The sequence below is a fragment of the Nomascus leucogenys genome, chromosome 6 (genome assembly GCF_006542625.1).
Source record: "Nomascus leucogenys isolate Asia chromosome 6, Asia_NLE_v1, whole genome shotgun sequence".
NCBI classification, from domain to species: Eukaryota; Metazoa; Chordata; class Mammalia; order Primates; family Hylobatidae; genus Nomascus; species Nomascus leucogenys.
In genome coordinates, this window is record NC_044386.1 from 70,000,322 (window position 1) to 70,023,264 (window position 22,943).

Sequence of the window (22,943 nt, forward strand, 5' to 3'; positions counted from 1 at the left end):
GCGAGGCCGAGAGCCCGCTCGGTGGAGACTGGGGGGGTGGAGGTGCCCGGAGCGTACCCAGCGCCGGGAGTACCTCCCGCTCACACCCCGGGCTGCAGTTCCCTGGGTGGCCGCCGAGACGCTGGCCCGGGCTGGAGGGATGGGGGGCGGGGACGGGGGCGGGGGCGGGGCTCGTCACGTGGAGAGGCGCGCGGGGACGGGCGGGGCGGGGGCGCGCGCCCGGCTCCTTAAAGGCGCGCGAGCGGAGCCGAGAGGTGGCTCTGTGGCCGCAGGCGCAGGCCCGGGCGACAGCCGAGACGTGGGGCGCGCCGGCTCGCTGCAGCTCCGGGACTCAACATGCGCTGCTCGCCGGGAGGCGTCTGGCTGGCGCTGGCCGCGTCGCTCCTGCACGGTAAAGCCGCTGCCTCCCCGCCCTCCACTCCTCCGTGGGATCCCGGGCACATCCCGGGCGCCTCTGTGCGCACGGCGCCTGGGCCAGGTTTGGGATCTCCCCGCCGCCGGGGAGGGGCAGCGGGGGCGCTGCGGGGGCTGCTTGTCTGGGCTGCACCGGGTGGGCGGCGGGGGAAGCGGGCAGGAAGGAGTCGGGGGTACCCCCGCCGGCCTGCCCTGAGCCCCCTGCCCGGGTCTCCTCTCCTTAAGTGTCCCTGCAAGGCGAGTTCCAGAGGAAGCTTTACAAGGAGCTGGTCAAGAACTACAACCCCTTGGAGAGGCCCGTGGCCAATGACTCGCAGCCGCTCACCGTCTACTTCTCCCTGAGCCTCCTGCAGATCATGGACGTGGTGAGTCCCACCTGGCTACAGGGCTGCCCTCTCCCCTCCCTGGGCTCCGAGGGGCTTTTTAGAAAGCGTCGGGCGGCCAGGCGGTGGAGCTCGGCTGGGACACTCTAGTTGGCCCCAGGCGAGGCAGGGCCATGCTCCGAGTCTGTCCCCAGCCTGCTCTCTCCTGTCTCAGTTCTTGGTCTCCCCTCCCGCCAAGGAGGGACCTGGTAAAGCTTCTTCCATCATCCCGGCCACCTGTGCGTGGGTACTTTTCCCTCAGTTTAGAAACTCAAGCATCCTGAACTTGGACTCAGTAGCAAGAACAGGTGAAGTTCACTTTTTAGTCTCCCTTATGGTGTAAGTGTTGACACGCAGTCCAGCATTGTCAATTTAGCCACTTCTAGACTTTTCTGCCGCCTATAGTATGTAACGTCTTTGGTGGGGGCTTGGCGCTGAGCTTTGCAGCTGGCGAATCTATCCAGGCAGAGGGCAAGAGGGCCAGCTGTGAACTTTCATTGTGACCCCGTCTTGGGAATGGGCATGCTTTGCCTTCCTGGTGAGGACAGGTACCGGGAGTCCTGCTCCGAGGACTCGGGGTTCCCCATCAGGAATACACGTGTCTGTCCTTCCAGGCAGCTGCCACCAGTTCCATGGGCCTCTCGCCTTGCAGCCTTGCTAGTGCCCACTTCAGTTGGCCAATCTGTGTAAACTTGCCTATTGTTCCTCTATGCTGCTTTGGATATTCAATATTTATGATATATTCTCCATACAGTACAAATACTTCACACAAGTGTTTAATTCATTGTAAATGGGTTTGGTGTCTTGTCTATACAGAGTATCATATTCTATTGTGGAGCACCCTGGAGTGTGGCAGGGTGGGGCACAGGGATAATAATGTTCATTGGGAGGGAGAGCATGATGGGAAAGAGGTGAGAGAATAGCCACAATTCCTGGTTAAAAAAGAAATAGTGCTAAGAGCTACCTGGCAAAGTGGAAAAAGATAAGAGGTGATATTTCATAATCCTACAAATAAACAGTTACCCGCACTATCATGTTGATGAATGGTATATCACTTAACCTGGTTAAAATTGCCATGATACATTGCCTCCTTTCCAACACTACACTCGCCTCAAATGTGTTCTTCCTCCTACGGACAGAATCATGCTTTAAAATATTGAATGTATATGTGATGATGTGGAAAAGTTACCATGAGAGAAGAGCTGTAGGGGAAGGCAGGTTCAGTCTCATGGGTTGTAGAACAGCAAAAGTTGCTGTTTATGGAGCAGCTCCTCAGTTACTTTAAAGAGCTCAGGATTTGTACTTGGGATCTTCGGTGGGTTCTGGCTGTGTTGGTTTCTGGATGGCTGCTGTTGGGTAAGTTTCTTAAGCATCTTGAGCCTTGGCTTTCCGGCTAATAAAATGCACACTGTAGTACCTCGTCAGTCATTGTGATCAGCTAAAGAATATGGAAACAACTTGAAGCGACCTTAAAGCTAGATATGTGATTATGGTCATTTTCGTGCAGAAACCATATGAAAAAGGACCAGGCATCAGAGCTAACACACCCCGCAAGTGGTTTGTGACAGGGTGAGAAAGGGACGGTAGCCCCCTCTTCCCCCATTTGTCCAGGGTCACCTCCAGCCAGGCTGTCACACTGTTTGTGTCTGCTCCACAGCTGTCTCCCTTGGAGTGGGTGACCCTGTATTGCCTGGATGGGGGTGATGGTGCAGTAGCCCCTCAGTGGAGGAACAGAAGGAAGTCAGTAGAACAGGCTCCTGAGGTTGCAAAGGCTGCGGCAACCCCTTTTGGAGAAGAGACCACTCGCGGAGAAGCTGCAGGCTTTTTTCTGGGAACTTCTGCTTCTTTAAGAGACTCTTTAGAAACCAAGTTATTATGAGGAGCTCTGAGTCTTAGGATAAGTTTAGGCATAAGTTAGTGTTACACTACATGAACATTTAAAATAACTTTTGTCATGTTAGAAAATCACAAAAATAGCAAATTGGCACTTTGTGTCAATGACATTCCAGTGTCCTTAGGAAATGCATGTGAAGAAGTCTATCAGCAGCCAGAGGTCATGGGAAGGGGGCGGGAGAAAGTTTATCTCTCACCTTAGCCGTGGTGTTGGCTGTGAACACATTGAACTTCCCAGCCAGGCAATGCTGTGTTCATGGAGTGGCCTTGAGCAAACTCACTTACCTTTCTAAGCCCTGTTTTCTCATGTGTTAAATGAGAATAATAATACCTGCTTCAGAGGGTTTTGAGAGGATTAAATAAGAGAAAGTGCTTGCCAACACTGGTGATTCACTGAAGGTCTGCTCCATCTTAATTATGTAACTACTCAACTCAGAGATCAAGAAGTCCATGCCTAGAAAGGTGTGGTCACATGCCCAAGGTCACTCTGTGATTAGTGGTAGGGCTATGAGGAAAACCAACATTGGGCAAGTCCTTTGTCTTTCATCTGCTGCTTCCTTTAGACTTGGTAACTTCGGCAGAACAAAGTCGTTTAATTTATTTAAACTGGATGAGTTGTAACTAATTTAATGTGACTTTCCTGAGATCCTGGATGAAGCCGAACTCTCTATCAGACATAACAAAATATGCAAACATTTGTATTCCAGCCTTACTTGGCTCTGCCCGGTTTTTGAAGTGGAGCCAGGTCTCTCCAGCTGAAATCTCAGCACTCTGGACAGAGACACAATGGTTCTCATAAAGGCTTCACATGGCAAAATCTTGGCTGGTATAGATTCTCTTTACACATGTGTTGCCCATTTTAACTGGGCTGTTCTAGAGACCATAGTAGTTGGTTTTCCTACTCCCAAATATTGTTATTGATTCCTTTTTTTGTCAGCAGAGATTCCCAACTGGAGTGATAGGAAGACACCATATGATGTTACATATTTTATTTTTGTGAAAGATCATTTACTCTTTAATCAATTTATTCCACACATGCTATTGAGCTCCTATTGTAGACTTTGACAGATTCTGAGAATTAACAGAAAAATGAGGGATTATTTTTCCTTTCAGAGATCTCATGAGCTGGCTAGGGAGATTAACAAGTAAATCCAAAATTACTGCATGTGATGAAATTTAACATAAATATCTATACGAAGTGCTAGAAAACATTGTGTTCAACTAGAGCAGCTGAGAGTGGCTTCAAAGAGTTGGTGGTTAGAGTTCTAAAAATGAGAAGGAGTTTGCCACTGAAAGTAGGAAATCTTTTCCAGGTAATGGGAACAGGCTGAGAAAAGACTGAAACTGCAGTGGAGGACAGCTCACCTTCAGCAAGGTGTGTTTTGTGGGACACTGGCAACCTGTTGATCTTTACTACAAGTTTTGCTGCAAGACTTCTCGGAAAATTTATGCTATGTTTTTTGAGACATTCTGAAAGACCAATATAGTACTGACCAAACTACTGATAGTTTTACAGACACTTTTGTAAGAATTATGCTTTAGAAGCACACCTTACAAGGGGGAGGCTATGATTTTTCTTTGGTAGGAGGTGCTAGATGAGTGTGGGGACAGTAAGGTTGCAGTGTGTGAGGCGTCCTGAGTTCATCTGCAAGTTTGCATTTCACCTGGCCCTAGTCTAGGCACCTCTGAGGGCATGAGGAGGCAGTGTGCCAGGGGTTTTGTGAAGCTGTAAGACCAGCCTGCCATAGCATATTTTCCTAGGAATGGAAATAGTCCAAACCATGATATTCGTATTAAATTCACGTATAAATTATAGATTGGAGTGAAAAAACTTTGCATACAATTTAGAGGCACAACATGAGTCCTCAAAGGAATTGCTTGACCTGCTGTTATTCAACAGGCTCCTTCATGAAGCACTAGGCAGAGGAGGAAGATATGGTGGGTTGTTAAACAGGGGAGGGAAGTAACCAAATCTCTGCTTAAGCAGAAGATGCTGAGAGCAGTGAGTGTGAGATGGGTTAGAGAGGAGAAAAAGGTAAGGGACAAGGAGGTTGAAACTAGGATGGCCACTGTGGGAATGTGGAGAGGGGGGCAGATTTAAGAGATGTTTTGGATATATTGTCCATGATCTATAACTGTGTATACAAACATCATGAATATACATCAATAAATTTGCTAAGTGAAAGTGCCTAAATTATTCTTATATGCATACACTGACTTCTGGTGATTATTCATTTACTTCCTGGGCTTGTAACTGGGCTGGGAATGAGATAATACATAAGAAATGATTTTGAAGTAATGCATATATAAGGTTCTGATCTGCCAAGTTTCCGTAATGTTTCTCCTTTATTTGTGCTGTTTAGTCAGTCACCTGAGCACATGCATCTAAAGGCCATTCTAAGTGACTTGCATAAAATAAATATGCATTGGTTATGAAGCATGTCCAGAAGTCAAGTTTGTTAAAATGAATAATATGAACCAACATGTAATTATATACAAATGTAAAACACATAATTATACAAGATTGATTATTTTGGTATTTTATTGATTTGAAATGCAGATTCAGCTTTTTGGAAGCTTTAGTCACAAGACAGTAGAACTAAATGGTCATGCACTTAACGCTTTGGCACTGAAGATGGCAGGCAGGGCTGTGGAGCCCAGTATCCTATGGGCTTACGTGTTATCTAAATTCCTTTGGGGGGCCCTCTGTGTAGGTTTGCAAAATGTATGATTTTACATTCATTAGCCACTATTTAAAATGCTACAACTCCAACAAAATACTATCAATATTATAAAACCCACATACCTAGAATATATTGTAAAAAGAAATGCTGAAGGTATAATCAGGTATTGATCTTTATCATTTAAAAAAATCTTTACTTTTTTGAGCAGTTTTAGCTTCACAGCAAAATGAAGAGGAAGGTACAGAGATTTCCCACAGCTTCCTCAATTATCAACATTCCCCACTAGAGTAGTATATTTGTTACAGCTGATGAATTTATATTGACACATCATAATCACCCCAAATGCATAGTTTATAAGAGGGTTCCCTCTTGGTTTTGTATAATCTATGGGTTTGGGCAAATGTATAATGGCATAATGTGTAATACATCATTATGGTATCATACAGAGTATTTTTACTCTCCTGAAATTTCTTTGTGCTCTGCCTGCTTATCACTACCTTCACCACAACTCTTGGCAGCCACTGACCTTTTATTGTCTCCATAGTTGAACCTCTTCCACAATGTCGTATGGTTGGAATCATACAGTCTATAGCCTTTTCAGATGGACTTATTTCACTTAGTAATATGCATTTATGCTCTCTCCATACTCTTTCATGGCTTGATAGCTCACTCCTTTTTAGCACTGAATAATATGCCAGTGGTCTGGATGTAGCACAGTTTATTTATCCATTCACCTCTGGAAGAACATCTTGGTTGCCTCCAAGTTTTGGCAATTATGAGTAAAGCTGCTATAAGCATCTTGTGCAGATTTTTATGTGAACATAAGGTTTCAATCACTTGTGTAAATACCAACGAGGGCACTTGCTGGTTCGTATGCTAAGAGTATGTTTAATTTTCTAAGGAAATCACAGACTATCTCCCAAAGAGGATGTACCATTTTACATTCTCACCAGCAATGAATGAGAGCCCCTGTTGCTCTATATCCATGTCAGCATTTGGTGTTGTCAGTGTTCTGGGTTTTAAGCATTCTAATAGTTGTGTAGTGGTATCACATTGTTTTATATTTGCATTTTCCTGATGACATATGCTGTGGAGCATTTTTTCAGAAGCTTATTGCCATCTGTAGGTCTTCTTTGGTAAGGTGTCAAGGTCTTTGGCCAAGTTTTAAGTGTTTTTTTTTTCTTATTGCTGAATTTAAGAGTTTTTGTATATTTTTGATGACAGTCCTTTATCAGGTATGTCTTTTGCAAATATTTTTCCCAGTCAGTACCTTGTTTTCTCATTCTCTTTACATTGTATTTCACAGAACATACATTTTTAACTTCAGTGAAACCCATCTTTTCAATTCTTTCTTTTATGGATTGTGCCTCTGGTATTGTATCTAAAAAGTTATTGCAATATCCAAGGTCATAAAGGTTTTCCACTATTATCTTCTAGGAGTTTTATAGTTTTGCACTTTACATTTAGGTCTGTGGTCCATTTTGAGTTAATTTTTATGAAGGGTGTAAGGTCTGTGTCTAAAAAAATTTATCTTTTTGCATGTGATTGTCCAGTTGTTGTAGGACCATTTGTTGAAAAGACGATCTTTGCTCCATTTTATTGCCTTTGCATCTTTGTCAAAGATCAGTTGATTATATTTATGTGGGTCTCTTTCTGGGTTCTCTGTTGTGTTTTATCGATCTCTTTGTCTATTCTTTCATCAATAACACAGTCTTGATTACTATAGGTTTGTCCTAAGTCTTGAAGTTTGGTAGTATCAGTCCTCCAACTTTGTTGTTCTTCTTCAACATTGTATTGGCTATTCTGGGTCTTTTGCCTCTCTCTGCAAATCTTATAATTGCTTTATCGATACCCACAAAATAACCTTCTGGGATTTGTTTGGGATTGCATTGAATCTATAGATCAAGTTGAGAAGAACTGACATATTGACAATATTGAGTTTTTCTATTCATGAAAATAGAATAGCTCTTTAGTTAGTTCTTCCTTTATTTTGTTTGTAAGAATTTTGTAGTTTTACTCATATAGATCTTGTAAATACTTTACTAGATTTATACCCAAGTGCTTAATTTTTGGGGGGTTAAATGGTGTTTTGATTTCAATGTCAAATTCTACTTGTTAATTGACGAAATATGGGAAAGCGATTTACTTTTACATGTTAACCTTGTCTTCTGCAAAGTTGCTGAAATTGTTTATTAGCTCCTGGAGATTTTTTTTTTGGTCAGTTATTTTGGGTTTTCTACATGAATGATCATGTCGTCTGCGATCAAAAACAGCTTTATTTCTTTTTTCCCAGTCTATATACTTTTTATTTCCTTTTTCTTGTCCTTTTGTATTAGCTAGTACTTCCAGTGTGCTATTGAAAGGAGTGGGAGAGGGGACATCCTTGACTTGTTCCTAATCTTAGTGGGAAAGGTTCAGTTTTCTTATCATTAAGTATGATGTTCGCTATAGGTTTTTTGGATATGTATATATATATAAAATATACATATGTACATATATTTTGTGTGTATATAAAATATATGTACATATTTACATTTATATATGTATGTACATTTTGTATATTTATATATTTACATTTATATAAACATATACATATATTTTGTATATATACATATACACATTTTATATATACCTATGAAAAATATGTATATGCACACATACAAAAAACCTACAGCTAACATCATACTTAATGATATATATATTTATAGACTTGAGGAAGTTCTCCCCTATTCCGTTTACTGAAAGTTTTTGTGATGAATAGGAGTTGGATTATGTCAAAATTGTTTTCATCTATTGATATAATCGTATGATTTTTCTTTTGTAGCCTGTTGATGTAATGGATTATATTAATTTTTTAATGTTGAGCCAGCCTTGAATATCTGGAATAAATCCCACTTGATCATGATGTATAATTCTTTTTGTACATTGTTGAGATCAATTTGCTAATTTTTAAATTTTTGGTTGAGACAGGGTTTCATTATGTTACTCAGGCTGGTCTCGGACTCCTGAGCTCAGTTGATCTGCCTGTCTCAGCCTCCTAAAGTGCTGGGATTGGAGGCGTGAGCCACCACAACGTGCTAATATTTTGTTGAGCATTTTTGAATCTATGTTCATCAGTGATATTGGTTTGTGGTTATCTTTTCTTAGAATGTCTTTATCTGCCATTTGTATTAGGGTAATGCAGGCCTCATAGAATGTTTTAGGAAGTATATCCTCTGCTTGTGTACTCTGAAAGAGACTGTAGATAATTGGTATAATTTCTTTTTTAAATTTGTAGACTTCACCAGTGAGCCCTTCTGGGCCTGTTGCTTTCTGTTTTGGAAGGTTATTATTATTTGATTCAATTGCTCCAATAGATATAGGCCCATTCAGATTGTTTATTTCATCTTGTTTGAGTTTTGAGAAATTTTGTCTTTCGAGGAGTAGTCCATTTTATCTAGGTTATAAAATTTGTGAGCATAGAATTGTTCATAGTATTTATTTGTTATCCTTTTAATGCCCATGGGATCTGTAATGATGTCTTCTACTTCTGATATTAGTAATTTTTGTCCTTTCTCTTTTTTTTCTTATTTAGCCTGGCTAGATGCTTATTGATTTTATTATTTTTCAAAAAACAGATTTTGTTTTTGTTCATTTCCTCTATTGATTTTCTGTTTAAAATTTTGTTGATTTCTGCTCTAATTTTTAATATTTCTCTGCTTATTTTGGATTTAATTTGCTCTTTATTTCAGTTTCCTAAAGTAGAAGCTTAGAATATTGATTTTTAGATCTTTCATTTCTGTACATTTCAATACTGTATTCAGGGCCATAGATTTTCCCTTAAGCACTTCTTTTGCTGCATCCCACAAATTTTGATAAGTTGTGTTTTCATTTTCATTTCAGTTAAAATATTTCAATGTCTCGAGAATTCTTCTTTGAGACATATATTATTTAAAGGCATATTGTTTAATCTCCACGTATTTTTGGATTTTTCAGTAATCTTTCTGTTACTGATTTCTAGTTTAATTTCTTTGTATTCTGATAGCAGGCAATGTGTAATTTCTATTCTTTTAAATTTGTTAAGGCTCATTTTATGGCACAAATATGGGGAATATTCCATGTGAGCTTGAGAAGAATGTGTATTCTGCTGTTGTTGGATAAAGTAGTCTATAGATATTGCTTATATCCAATTGATGGACAATGTTTTGAGTTCAACCATGTTTATACTGGTTTTCTGCTTGCTGGTTCTTTCAATTTCTGGTAGAGGGGTGTTAAAGTTTCCAACTGTGATAATGGATTTACCTATTTATCCTTGTAGGTCTAATAGTTTTTCCTCATTGGTTTGATGCTGTGTTTTTGGGCACATACACATTAAGGACTGTTATGTCTTTTTGTAGAATTGATCTTTTTATCATTAGGTAATATCCTTTTTTATCCCTGGAAACTTTCCTTGCTTTGAAGTATGCTCTATCTGAAATTTACATAGCTATTCCTGCTTTCTTGGATTAGTGTTAGCATGGTATATTTTTCTCCATCCATAAGACATTTTTAATTTATATGTGTCTTTATATTTAGAGTGGGTTTTTTGTAGGCACATACAGTTGGGTCTTGTTTTTTGATCTGCTCTTACAGTCTCTTTAAATTGATGCATTTAAACCACTCAAAGTGATTGTTGATATAGTTGGATCAATAACTATCATATTTATTACTGATTTTTTGTTGTCCTTGTTCCTTATTTCAGTTTTTGTTTTCCACTCTGACTTTTATGGTTTAGTTGGGCATTTTATACGGTCATGTTTTCCCTCCTTTCTTGGTGTATCAGTTATAGTTCTTTTTTTACTGTTTTAGTGGTTGCCCTAGAGTTTGCAATGTACATTTACAACTAACCCAAGTCACCTTTCATGTTACATTACACCACTTCATGGGTAATGCGAGTACTTTATAATGCAAAATAACATGAATTTCTTCCTCCTGTCCCTTGTACCATTTCTTTCTTTTAAGGTGCGTGTGTGTGTGTGTGTGTGTGTGTGTGTATTATATATGTATATATGATGTATACACATAAGTATAATAAAATACATTGTTGCTATTGTTACTTTGAACAAACTATTATCTGTTAGATAAATTAGTAAGAAAAACAAAAGTTTTTATTTTGCCTTCACTTTTTCCTTCTTCAGTGGTTCTTTCTTTAATTTAGATATAACTTTCAACCTGTATCATTTCCCTTTTTTAAAGAACTTCTTTTAACATTTTTTCAAGGCAGGTCTGCTTGCAACAAATTTCTTCAATTTTTGCCTGAGAATGTATTTTTTTTCCTTATCTTTTGAAGGATGATTTCAATAATTCTAGATTTGTGACTTCCTCTCTCAGCACTAGTTATTTTACTCTACTCTCTTTTTGATTGCATGGTTTCATATAAGTCAGGTGTAATTCTTACCTTTTTGGTCCTCTAAAGGGAAGGGTTTTTTGTCCCCCTTTGGCTTCCTTCAGGATTTTGTCTTAATTGTTTATAGTTTGAAATGATATACCTAGGTGTTGGATTTTTTTCCCCCACATGTATCAGCTTGCTGTTTTCTGAGATTCCTGGATGTGTGGTTTGGTGTTTGACACTAATTTGGGGAAATTCTCAATCATTGTTTCAAATACTTCTGTTCCTTTCTCTACTTCAACAGTCCCCAACCTTTTTGACACCAGGGACCTGTTTTGTGGAAGACAATTTTTCCATAGACTGTCGGGGGCCATGGTTTTGGGATGAAACTGTTCCACCTCAGATTGTCAGGCCTTCGTTAGATTCTCATAAGGAGTGTGCAACCTAGATCCCTTGCATGTGAAATTCACAATAGGGTTTGTGTTCCTGTAAGAATGTCACGCTGCCACTGATCTGACCGGAGGCGTAGCTCAGGCAGTAATGCTCCCTGACCTGCCCCTCACCTCCTGCTGTGTGGCCCAGTTCCTAACAGTCCAGGGACAGGTACTGGCCTGTGGCCTGGGGGTTGGGGAGCCCTGCTCTACTTCTTCTCCTTCTCACATTCCCATCACACATATGTTACACCATTTGTAATTGTCCCACAATCCTTGGATATTCTATTCTGTTGTTTTCAGTCTTTGTTCTCTTTGCTTTTCGGTTTTCAAAATTTCGACTGATATTCCTCATACTAGGGATTCTTTCCTCAGCTGTATCCAACCTACTAGTAAACCCATCAAATATATTCTTTATTTTTGTTACATTATTTTTGATTGCTGGAATTTCTTTTTGGTTATGTCTTAGGAGTTCCATCTCTGTGCTTACATTGTTTAACTGTTCTTGCATGATGTCTGCTTTTTCCATTAGAGCCTTTAGCATATTAATCATAGTTGTTGTAAATTCTGATCTGGTAATTCCAATACTGCTGCTATGTCTGGTACTAATGCGTGTTCTGTCTCTTCAAATTGTGTTTTTTTTTTGTTTGTTTGTTTGTTTTTTGCCTTTTAGTATGCTTTGTAATTTTTTCTTGATTGGTGGCCATGACGTACCAGGTAAAAGGAACTGCTGTAAATTAGTAAGTTACTAATGTAGTGGTAAGGTGTGGAGGGAGGGGAAGCATTCTATACTCCTATGATTAGGTCTCAGTTTTTTAGTGAGCCTTTCCCTCTGGACACGAACTTCATAGGTGTTTCTGTTTGTTTCTCCCCACTTGAGTGCAATAGGATGGCTAGAGTGGGTGGAGTTCAGTATTTCCCTTCCCTTGGGTCAGGTGAGCTCTGATAATACCCTAGAGGGTTAGACTCTGGTTAATTCATTTCTCCTGATGGCAGGCTTTATTAAAAACACAGAAAATTCTGGCACATTTCCAAATGGTTTCTTTCACTTCCCTCTGGTGGAAGGACGAGGGACCATTTCTTCAGTATTTCCTGTGGGAACCTGGTAGAGCTTCTGGAGGTAAATCTCATGATATTTGGGAACCCCCTATGATTGAATCCTTTTGGAATTTTTAACTTTCAAAGTTGTACGCACTGAGCCTCCAGGAATTTGCCAATTCCAGTTCAGGTTTTCTTACTCTGCTGCTGGTTCCTGTGGTGTTTTTGCTGATTAGTCTCTGCTCTGGAAAGTCCTGGCTCTCTGTATCCCCTGTTTGTCCCTCTAATCTTGAGAGCAGAAGTTCATCCTGTGTGTTCCCCTCTTAGTTTGGCTCCAAGAAGAGCTGTTGTTTTTTTTAGTGTGTTCACCTTTTTGCTTGTTAGGACAAAGTTGTAACTTCTGAGCTTCTTGCATCAGGAACCAGGAACTGGATCTAATAATGTTTTTATAAGATACATTTCTTAAAATGACAAAAGTAATATGTGTTTGTACAGGAGCTAAATTAAACCAAAAAAAGAATCAAGAAGTTGAAAATCAAGGGGGTAAAAATCAGCACACACAGCATTCTGGCGGAGTTCATGCTATCTTTTCTTTATGTTTATAGATGTGTAGAGAAATATTTAAATATTTAAAAGTTAAAAGGTATAAACATGATGTATGGTGCCTCAAGCAGTATTAACAGGCATTGATTTTAAAGTGGTATACTTAGGCCCATTAGTAAACAAATACAGATTTTAAAATACATTTATGTTTTTTTATTAACTCTTACCATCACTGCATATTCAATCTATATTCCTTTTGTAATTTAAAAACCATTTTTAAAAATGTGTTTAAATGATTTATGATGATACTTATAAGTAACACATAGTTGGGTTTTTAAAAAAAATTGAGTTTGATAATCTTTGTATTTTAGTTATCCTTCATGTGATTACTGATCTATTTGGTTTTAAATCTATCCTTCACTATTTACTTCCCCTTACCCTTGTCTCTTCTATGTTCTTTTTGTCCTCTTTTCTCTTACACTTTTCTGGATTAATTGCTCATTTTATATTATTCTAATTTTCTCTTCTATTAGTTTGTTAGTCATATTTCTTTCTTTTTGTTTTACAGTGGTTGAGCTGGAGATTACAATAGGAATCCATGACCAAGTAAAGTCTAGTGAAAGTCATCAACCTTTCTGTACAATGTGAGGACTTTACAACACTTTAATTCCATAATTCCAATTTATCTACTGTTATTGTCATATATTTTATTTCTATAAATGTATTTAAACCTTATAAGATTATAACTTTTTTTTGCAGTCAGTATTCTTTTAGATTTACTCATATATTTACCTTTTTTGTTACTTTAATTCCTCCCTGTATCTCCTAACTTTCATCTGAGATCATTTTCCTTCTGTCCTTTAGACTTCTCTTTCATGAGAGTTTGGAAGTAGGACAATTTCTCCATGTTTGTTTCAAAACTTATTTATATTGCCTAATTTTGTGTGATAATTCAGAAATGCAGACTTCGTGTTGCCAGTTAGTTACAGCACTTTTATATACAGCATAGTGTCTATAGTGTATTACCCTAGTGTTTTCTGACTTCAGTACTTAAGAGGTCAGCTGTATGCCTTACTGTTGCTTCTCTGTTCTTGTTTTCTTTGGTCGCTTTTAAATTTTATTCTTTGTCTTTGATTTTCAACAGTTTTGCTGTGATAAGAATATGTTTCTGCTCTTTTGTTTTACCTGCTTGGGATTCAGAATGACTTATTAAATCTGTTCCTTGGTTTCATTCACAAGTTTTGGACAATTGTTGCCAGATCGATCAATCCTTTTTTCCTTCCTTCCTTCCTTCCTTCCTTCCCTCCTTCCTTCCCTCCCTCCCTCCCTCCTTCCCTCCTTCCTTCCTTCCTTCCTTCCTTCCTTCCTTCCTTCTTTTTTTGGGGATGGAGTCTCGCTGTGTTGCCCAGGCTGAAGTGCAATGGCACGATCTTGGCTCACTACAACCTCTGCCTCCTGGGTTCAAGCAATTCTTCTGCCTCAGCCTCCCGAGTAGCTGGAACTACAGGTGTGCACCACCACGCCTGGCTAATTTTTGTATTTTTAGTAGTGACAGGTTTTCACCATATTGGCCAGGCTGGTCTCGAACTTCTGACCTCATAATCCGCCTGCCTCAGCCTCCCAAAGTGCTGGGATTACAGGCATGAGCCACTGCGCCCAGCCTAATATTTCTTTAGATATGGCTTCTGTTCTATTTTTTCTGCCTTCTCTTTTTGGGACAATGATTACATGTTCACCACAGCTTTCACTTTATCTCAGTGATTCTCAACCAGGGGCAATGTCTCTCCCCAGGGAATATTTGGCATTATCTTGAAAAAATTTCAGTTGCCCCAACTGGGGAGAAGGATGCTACTGATACAGGGAGGAGGCTAGGGATGCTGCTAAATGACCTATAGTGCGTAGGATGACTCCTCAAGAAAAAGAATTATCTGGCCCCCAATGTCAACAGTGCTGAGATGGAGAAGCCTGCTTTATTCCATATGCCTCCTATTCTTTGCTGTAATTCCCGTTACTTTGTCTCTCCATGCTTCATCCAGTCTGTTTTCTGTTGACGTATATTCAATATTCAGTCCTTGAATTCTCTCATTGTGTCTGTTGTTAGTCCCATTTATTGACTCCCTTTTAAAGTTTCAGATATTGCATGCTTTAGTGTTAGAGTTTCCTTTTGGTTCTTACGAAATTTTCTAGCTCTCAAGCTAGTTCTAAGTTTCTTCACATATATTAAAAAGACTATTTTTATAGTCCCTGTCTGATAATTCCATTCTTAAGACACTTTGTGCCTCTGTTTTTATTAGTGATGGTTCTTTTTGCTTTTCTGTTACATGGTCTGTGCTCCTTCTGAGCCTGGTTGTGTTTGTAGTTTGTCCCAGACAGTGTATGAGAAAAATGGTAGAGATGACAGAATGGAGAACACTTTTACTCCTGTTAATATTTGCCTCTGACAACAGCTACCTCATGGGCACCAGCAACCACACATAACCTTAATTAGATTAGGGATTGAGAAGATGCGAAGATGGGCTTCAGTCCCTTTAAGCACTGGTTTGTTTCTGTCTTGCATATACATTCTAGGGCGTAAATACAGAGAATTTACTAGAGTCTTCTCTCTCTTCGATAAGTTTTTTTTTTTTTTTTTTTTTTTTTTGAGACGGAGTCTCACTTTGTCACCCAGGCATACAGTGGCACAGTCTCGGCTCACTGCAACCTCCGTCTCCCGGGTTCCAGTGATTCTCTTGCCTCAGCCTCCCAAGTAGCTGGTATTACAGGCATGCGCCACCATGCCTGGCTGATTTTTCTATTTTTAGTAGAGACAGGGTTTCAAGACATTCCCCAGGCTGGTCTTGAACTCCTGACCTCAAGTGATCTGCCCGCCTTGGCTTCCCAAAGTGCTGGGATTGCAGGCATGAGCCACCGCACCTGGCCCTCTCTTCAGTAAGTCTTGAGCTCAAATTTTTCCCCTTTTCTCTTAAGTTTGTTAAGGTTTGCTCAAAATTTTAGCCTCTTAAGCATTATTAAATAATCACCACAGGCTCTGGAAAGGTGGCCTCAAATCTTGGTGTTCTCTCAGGGCTCCCCTCCCTTCCTGGACTTGTCCCTGCAATTCCTTACTGCTCTATTAGTATTCTGGTGCCCTCAAGCATGATTTTTCTTTTTTTTTTTTCCCCAAGCTCTTCTAATTGTTCTCACTGGAGAGTTGGTGAGAACCAACTAGTTCATCATCACTGAATAGCAGAACAGAAATTCTAAGTGGACATACCTATCACATGTGCTCTCTAATTCGTGGAAGCTAAGAAAGTGGATCTCACAGAAGTAGAGAGGGTAATGGTGGTTACCAGGGGCTGCGAAGACAGTGAGGAGAGGATGATGAAGACAAGTTGGTTAAAGGGAGTAAGATGGAAGAGGCCAGGTGCGTTGGCTCACACTTGTAATCCCAGCAGTTTGGGAGGCCAAAGAGGGTAGATCACAAGGTCAAGAGATCGAGACCATCCTGGCCAACATGGTGAAACCCCATTTCTACTAAAAATACAAAAATTAGCTGGGGGTGGTGGCGCATGCCTGTAGTCCCAGCTACTCGGGAGGCTGAGGCAGGAGAATCCCTTGAACCCGGGAGGCGGAGGTTGCAGTGAGCCAAGATTGCGCCACTGCACTCCAGCCTGGTGACAGAGCGAGACTCCGTCTCAAAATAAATAAATAAATAAAATTAAATAAAAAAAGTTAGATGAAAGATATAGTTAGATAGAAGGAATAAGTTCTAGTATTTGATAGTATAGTAGAGAAATTACAGTTAACAATAATTTATTGTATATTTCAAAATAACTAGAAGAGCAGACTTGTAATTTTCCCAACATAAAAGATAAATGTTTGAGGTGGTGGATACCCCAATGATACCGATTTCATCATTACACATTGTCTGTGGGTATCAAAATATCACAGGTACCTCCAAAATATGTACAGCTATTAGATATAAATAAAAAAATATGTAATGTACCTTTATAATTGATACCAATTTATTATGGTAGAAATTTTGTCTCCTAAAACCTGAAGAGGTTTAGGAGACAGCCCTAAAGAGGGCTGTGGGAGATAAACCCACAAAATTCTTTTAATCTGTATAGACTGAGAGTTGTAAGCACTTTTACTAAAGGAATCTTTCTTGTAAATGTTGCCTTTCAAGGCTACCACTGAAGATATTCCCTGACGGGTTCAGCTCTCTCAGAGCTTCTCGTTTCATCCTTGACATGCTGTTAAAGGAAGAGAAATAGTCTTGTCATGGAGGAAGGCCAGCGAAAATCTCTGCTGCCTTATTGATTTATTTTTACCATCAGTATTAGGTAGTGTTTTACTCCTCCTCAGAGAAGAGGGAAGTCATTTGGCATCTTCTAATTGCAGTTCCCATGCCCTTAATTTCAGTGATTTCCTTACTCCGTCAACATTAGTTATAAACTGTTGTAGCCAAAGAAATTCAAAAAGTATTGTAGAATAGTATGTACTTGGGCATATTTATGTGTGTGTAAATGCACACTCAGTCACACACACCCCTGTTATCCTTAGCTCTCCTTGTTGATTTTATTTTTGATATCTCAAGACAAGGCATCATGTACTATGCTAATTAAGTTTCCAAGATCTAAAGCTTGAAGATATAGCAGAAGCCTTGGAGTCACAGCTCCCAGGTAGCCAAAATAATGGACTGAAACTAATATGAAATGAAGCAATGAATTATACGAAATCTTGTATTATGGGTTAAAAATTAGTGCAGAAGAATGGGCTGTGGGAAAGGCCTGGATGTGTGGCTGACTACTGGCTCTGCGTCAGCTCGTAGGTGTGGGAGCTGACCTGTCTAAACTGTAGGTGGCAGTGGACAAGGAGTAGGAAATTGTAGTTGTCATGGTTAATGAATGCCACCTGTGAGAGGTTCTCAGCATGGGAAATTTACTCTTGCATCATTGGAAGTGAATTGTCTGTAAATATTCCTGTCTTGGGTAAAAGAGGTGGTGTCTATACTCTGGGGAGAGGACTTAGAGAAGGAGGAGAACTTATTTGCTTTATTTTGTGGAGAGAAGGCACGTGTTAGGCTCTTTAGTTGGTTTCAAATTTCAGGATTGTTAAATGAGTTTATAATCTAAAGTATCCATTTTAAGAAGCTCACACAGAGAAGATATTATGATCAGGGATTTAGATTAAGCAAATTAGGGTAAGGCTGCTCACTGATTGCCAAAGTATATTTCATTAAGTGCAAATGGATGAAATTTACAATTGAAATCACTAGTCAGGAAACAGTTTGTTTCAGTTCTCCATTAAGAAGTTTTATTGTCATTTGAAGTAACCTTTCACACACTGGCTAGCTCATAGAGAGACACACATTTTATTTTGGAAGTGATTCTTTAACCCTATTTTAAAACTTTAAATTGTAGTAGAATAGATATACACGAATGTGGCACGATATCGAAACCAATTCAGTGCGTTACCACAAAGTGAACCCACTTAAGCTGTCACCACCCAGTACAGATCTTCGCTCCTCCAGAGCTAAATTATTTGCCTTACATCAAACACCAGAGTCTAGTTTTGCCCTTCTCTGGAACTCTGTATAAGAGGAATCACCCAAGCACACAGCATGCGTTCTTTGGGATCTGGCTTTTTTGGTTCATTTTTATTTTTGTGAGCCACCCAAGTTGTCTATAGCTCTTCTTTCATTTTTATTGTATGAATATAACAACATGTATTATTATATTGATGGCTATTTAGATTTCTTATAGATTTTGTCTGTTTTGAAGAACACTTCAAGGAATGTGTTACATGTCTTTTGATGGACAGGAGTATGCATTTCTCTCTGATACAGACGTAAAAGTAGATTAGCGGGGCCATAGGGCAGCGTGTTTTTAACTTTTCTGGATGATGCTAAACAATTTTCAAAATGGTTATACCAATTAACATTCCCACAAGCAGTGTATGAAAATTCTTGTTGCTCTACATACTCACCAACGCTTGGCATTTTTAGTCTATTAAATTTACCATTCTAGTGGGTGTGGAGTGACATTTTCTTGTGATTTTAATTAGCATTTCCCTGATTACAGCTAAGGTTGAGGAGACTTTCATTTTTTTGTTTTTCCCATTTTGATGTATTATTTTGAGAAGTGTCTAATTGTGTCTCTTTACTATTTCTCTCTCTCTTTTTTTTGTTTTGTGTTGGTTTGTTTTTTCTTTATTGATTTGTATGAGTTTTTCTGTATTACAGATATAAACCCGTAGTCATTGTCTTTGTTTTGTGCTGTTGTAACAGACTGGAGACTGGGTAATTTATTAAAAATAGAAATTTATTTCTCATAGTTCTGGGAATGGGAAAGTCTGATATCAAGGTACCAGTATCTGGCATAGGTCCTCTTGCTGCTTCATAACATGGTGGAAGGCATCACATGGCAGAAGGGCAAAGAGTGGGTGTGAGAGAGAGAGAGAGAGCAAGAGGGTTAAATCCACTCCCTTCATAATGAACCCACTCCCACGGTAACTGCATTAGTCCATTCGGGACGGTGGGGCCTTCATGACCTAAGCATCTCTTAATAGGTCCCGTCTCCCAATACCATCCTAGTGGAAATTAAATTTCAGCATGAGTTTTGGAGGGGTCAAGCATTCAAACTATTGCAGTTGGCCAGGCGCGGTGGCTCACGCCTGTAATCCCAGTACTTTGGGAGGCTGAGGCGGGTGGATCACGAGGTCAGGAGATTGAGACCATCCTGGCTAACACAGTGAAACCCTGTCTCTACTAAAAATACAAAAAATTAGCCGGGTGTGGTAGCGGGCGCCTGTAGTCCCAGCTACTTAGGAGGCCAAGGCAGGAGAATGGCGTGAACCCGGGAGGCAGAGCTTGCAGTGAGCCGAGATTGTGCCACTGCACTCCAGCCTGGGCAACAGAGCAAGACTCTGTATCAAAACAAAACAAAACAAAACAAAACAAAACAAAAACCATTGCAGTTATATGTTTTGCAGATATCTTAGACTCTTTGGCTTATTGTTTTACTTTTTGACATTCATTCTTTTCTCCTTTTGTAAACTTTCAATTGAAGTATGACATGCTTACAGATTAACGGTGTCTTTTGGTGAACAGAAATTCTTAATTTTAGTGTGGCCTAGTTTAGAAATTCTTTCTTCTACGTTTAGTGCTTATAGTGTCATATTTTAAAAGTCTTTCCCTTCCCCAAGTTCATGAAGATACTTTTCTATATTTTTTAGAAGCTTTCCATTGTTGTCTTAGTGAATTTTTGTTACTGTTTTACCTCTCATGTTTATGTTTATAACCCACCTAGAATTGATTTTTGTATATAAAGTGTATCACTTTTAAGCAGCTTTATGGAAATTAGACTGGTGACTAATTTATTTTGTTTTTCAAGAGTCGTGAAAGGGTTGTTAGTGGAATGAATGCATGATTGTTTAACTGTATCACATTTGGACATTGTATTGTCCGCCATGCCTGTGCCCTAATGGACATTTTAATTATTTAATGTGTGTATGATATGAAAATAATGTATGGGTTATGGAAATTTTTAATATTTAAAAATGTTGACATCACACACATTATTTACAATGTCAGTAGTAAAGAAGGGCTTATGAGAAGCCCTGGTCCCTGGCCCCAGATTTCCCATCACCATCCTAAGACAGGTACTTTTAACAGGCTCTGTTTCAGGTCATCACTCCTATTTTAATATTCTGCTTATGTTTCTATTTCTTGATTGATTAAAATATCAAATTCTCTGGACCTCTACTGAAATTAAAATGCCTTTAATTAAATATCTTCAGTATGGATATGCCTATTTTTAGGAGGGATTTTGTTAATAAAAAAAACATTAGGCAAATTCAATTTAGCAGACGTTATATGAGCAAAGAACAATTCATGAATCAAGCAGCACTCAGGACCAGAAGAGGTTCAGAGAGCTCGACCCAGTAATGTGAGCAACCAGCTTTTATAGGCTGAACACAGAAGCAAATTAGATAATCTGGCTACCACTAGGCACTTGTCTTACTTGGCGTGGGGTGATGAGTTGGCTGCCTGTGATTGGCTGAAATCTAGCTGTTCGTGATTAGCTGAAACTCTGCCGTTGTAGTCCTAAGTTAGGTTTTGGTTTGTGTACTTAATAAATTAGGTTGCCTTTGTTAAGTAGGAACTCAAAGATGGGAGATAGTCTCAAGCCAGTGGCCTCCTGCTTATTTCATTTAGCAGTTTGTTTATTAGGAATGGCAGTGTGTCCCTCAAATCAGGATCTGATGACGAAGGTTGTTGGCTAATGATTGAGATAGAGATGGGTTTCTTTGTTTGTTTTGGTTTGGATGCTTATCTGACTCTGAAGGAAAAGAAAAAAGTTTCCCTAAGTTTCTTAGCAAATCAAAAGCCTTCTACACTGACTGATTTTAAAGATAGGCTGTAATTAGGTAATGAACATTTTGGTGTGTTAACTTGGAAAACCCCAACTTTATAGCCATAGCTAATATATCCACTGAAATGTATTTTGGGTTTTGAAAATCAATTGGTCAAAACCTTTGAAAACATTCTTTTTAAAAACAACATTTACAAACTTTCTTGCAGAGTTTTCCTTTAAAAATAAAAAGTGCTACTTTTTAAGCCTTTGATCAAATGTTGATACTCCTCAACTTTGTGACTGAATCATTTAGGACAATATTTTAAATTTGCCTAAAATATCTGTAGGTTAAAGATCAAGAAAATTTCTTGATTAAAAATGAAAAGATAACAGATATGTTGATAAAAATGGACAACGTCCATAGAATCCTGATACTTGCAAACATTCAGGTGTTTGTAGTAACTCTTCAGGGCCACATCCTGTAGACAACTGGATACATGTAAGTTAGGTAAATTTCAGACAGATCTGTCCTGGAGGCTTCCCTGTTGTTTATATTACCGGTCTTGCATTTTACAACTTCAGACTAAACAGTAACTGTATCAGAGGGCTTTGTCTTAGTGATTAGGCCAGGGAGTGATCTACACTGACTCATGGTCCCAGGAGCAGTAGGCTTTTAATTCTGCTTTCTGCACTCTAGGATTGACTATCATGTTTCTGAAGATGATGTGTGGCTGCAGGGTGCACCTCCTTGCCTCCTTTCCCTCTGAAACATGCAGGGTTGTTCGGACCCTCCATCCTCTTCCATGCACAAAGCAGTTAATGCAAATTCCATGGTCCGAGACAATCCTTTGACAGTAACCATCAGTCATGCATTAAAACAGCAGTGTACAGATGGTACCTTCATTGTTTCTGACAGGGACAATTATGGGCATTAGATTAAAGTAAAAACTGAAAAGGAATATTCATGACAGGAAATTTTCCTTTTCCGGGGGTGTTTTGCAACAGCGGGAAGCAGCTGGTCATTGATGTGTCAGCACAAGGCAGCTTCCTGGATTTCCACTGGCTTCCTGGATTTTTCCAGATGTCACTTGGAAAGCCCACTGAATTAGTGCTTGAAACTTAGTGTTAAAGTGCTCGAAACTTAGTCTCAAATAGAGGAAATGAACTCAGAGTAGGATACATAATGTGGCATTGTTTGGATTGGGAATACTGTACTTACTTCAGAAATGCCACTCTTTTCGAGGAAAATTAGTTTCCTCCCTACTTTATTGTTAAATCTGCCAGGAAATCTGGAAAGGGCTGTGGGGACAGAACTAGAGTGGGCTGGTATTCAGGGCCTCCTAATAGGTGGCTTTGGTTGTGTGACTTTGGATGCATATATCACTGTGTGTATTTGAAAAAAAGCCCTAAAGCAACATCATCTATATGTATATAACTTTAAAGAACTAACATTTTTAAAGCACCTTCACTGATGTTTGTCTCTTTGATGATCATGTGAAATGATGTTCTTAATGACTGTACCTGTCTAGGCAGAGAACATTTTGGGGCGTGAATCCAGGTCTTCTTTGTATTTTTTTTTTCTTTTTGAGACAGAGTCTTACTCTGTTGCCCAGGCTGGAGTGCAGTGGCATGATCTTGGCTCACTGCAACCTCCGCCTCCTGGGTTCAAGCAATTCTCATGCCTCAGTCTCCCGAGTAGCTGAGACTACAGGTGCACACCACCATGCCCAGCAAATTTTTGTATTATTAGTAGAGATAGGGTTTTACCGTGTTGGCCAGGCTGGTCTCGAACTCCTGACCTCAGGTGATGTGCCCGCTTTGGCCTTCTAAAGTGCTGTATTTTTTTTTGTTTTCAGGATATTTCTGTTTATTTGCTCATTAAATGAATGGAT

General features: G+C 39.5%; 1 protein-coding gene across 1 annotated transcript in view; it reads left to right on the plus strand.

The window, feature by feature from the left end:
* Nucleotides 1-224: 224 nt before the first annotated feature.
* The window catches only part of CHRNA7 (cholinergic receptor nicotinic alpha 7 subunit), a 145,032-nt gene continuing 122,313 nt past the window's right edge, over nt 225-22,943 (plus strand). Inside the window, exons 1-2 of the mRNA XM_030814382.1 lie at nt 225-391; nt 640-779. Of these exons, the coding sequence (XP_030670242.1) occupies nt 337-391; nt 640-779 (195 nt within the window). The 5' untranslated portion in view covers nt 225-336. The remainder of the gene's footprint in view (nt 392-639; nt 780-22,943) is intronic.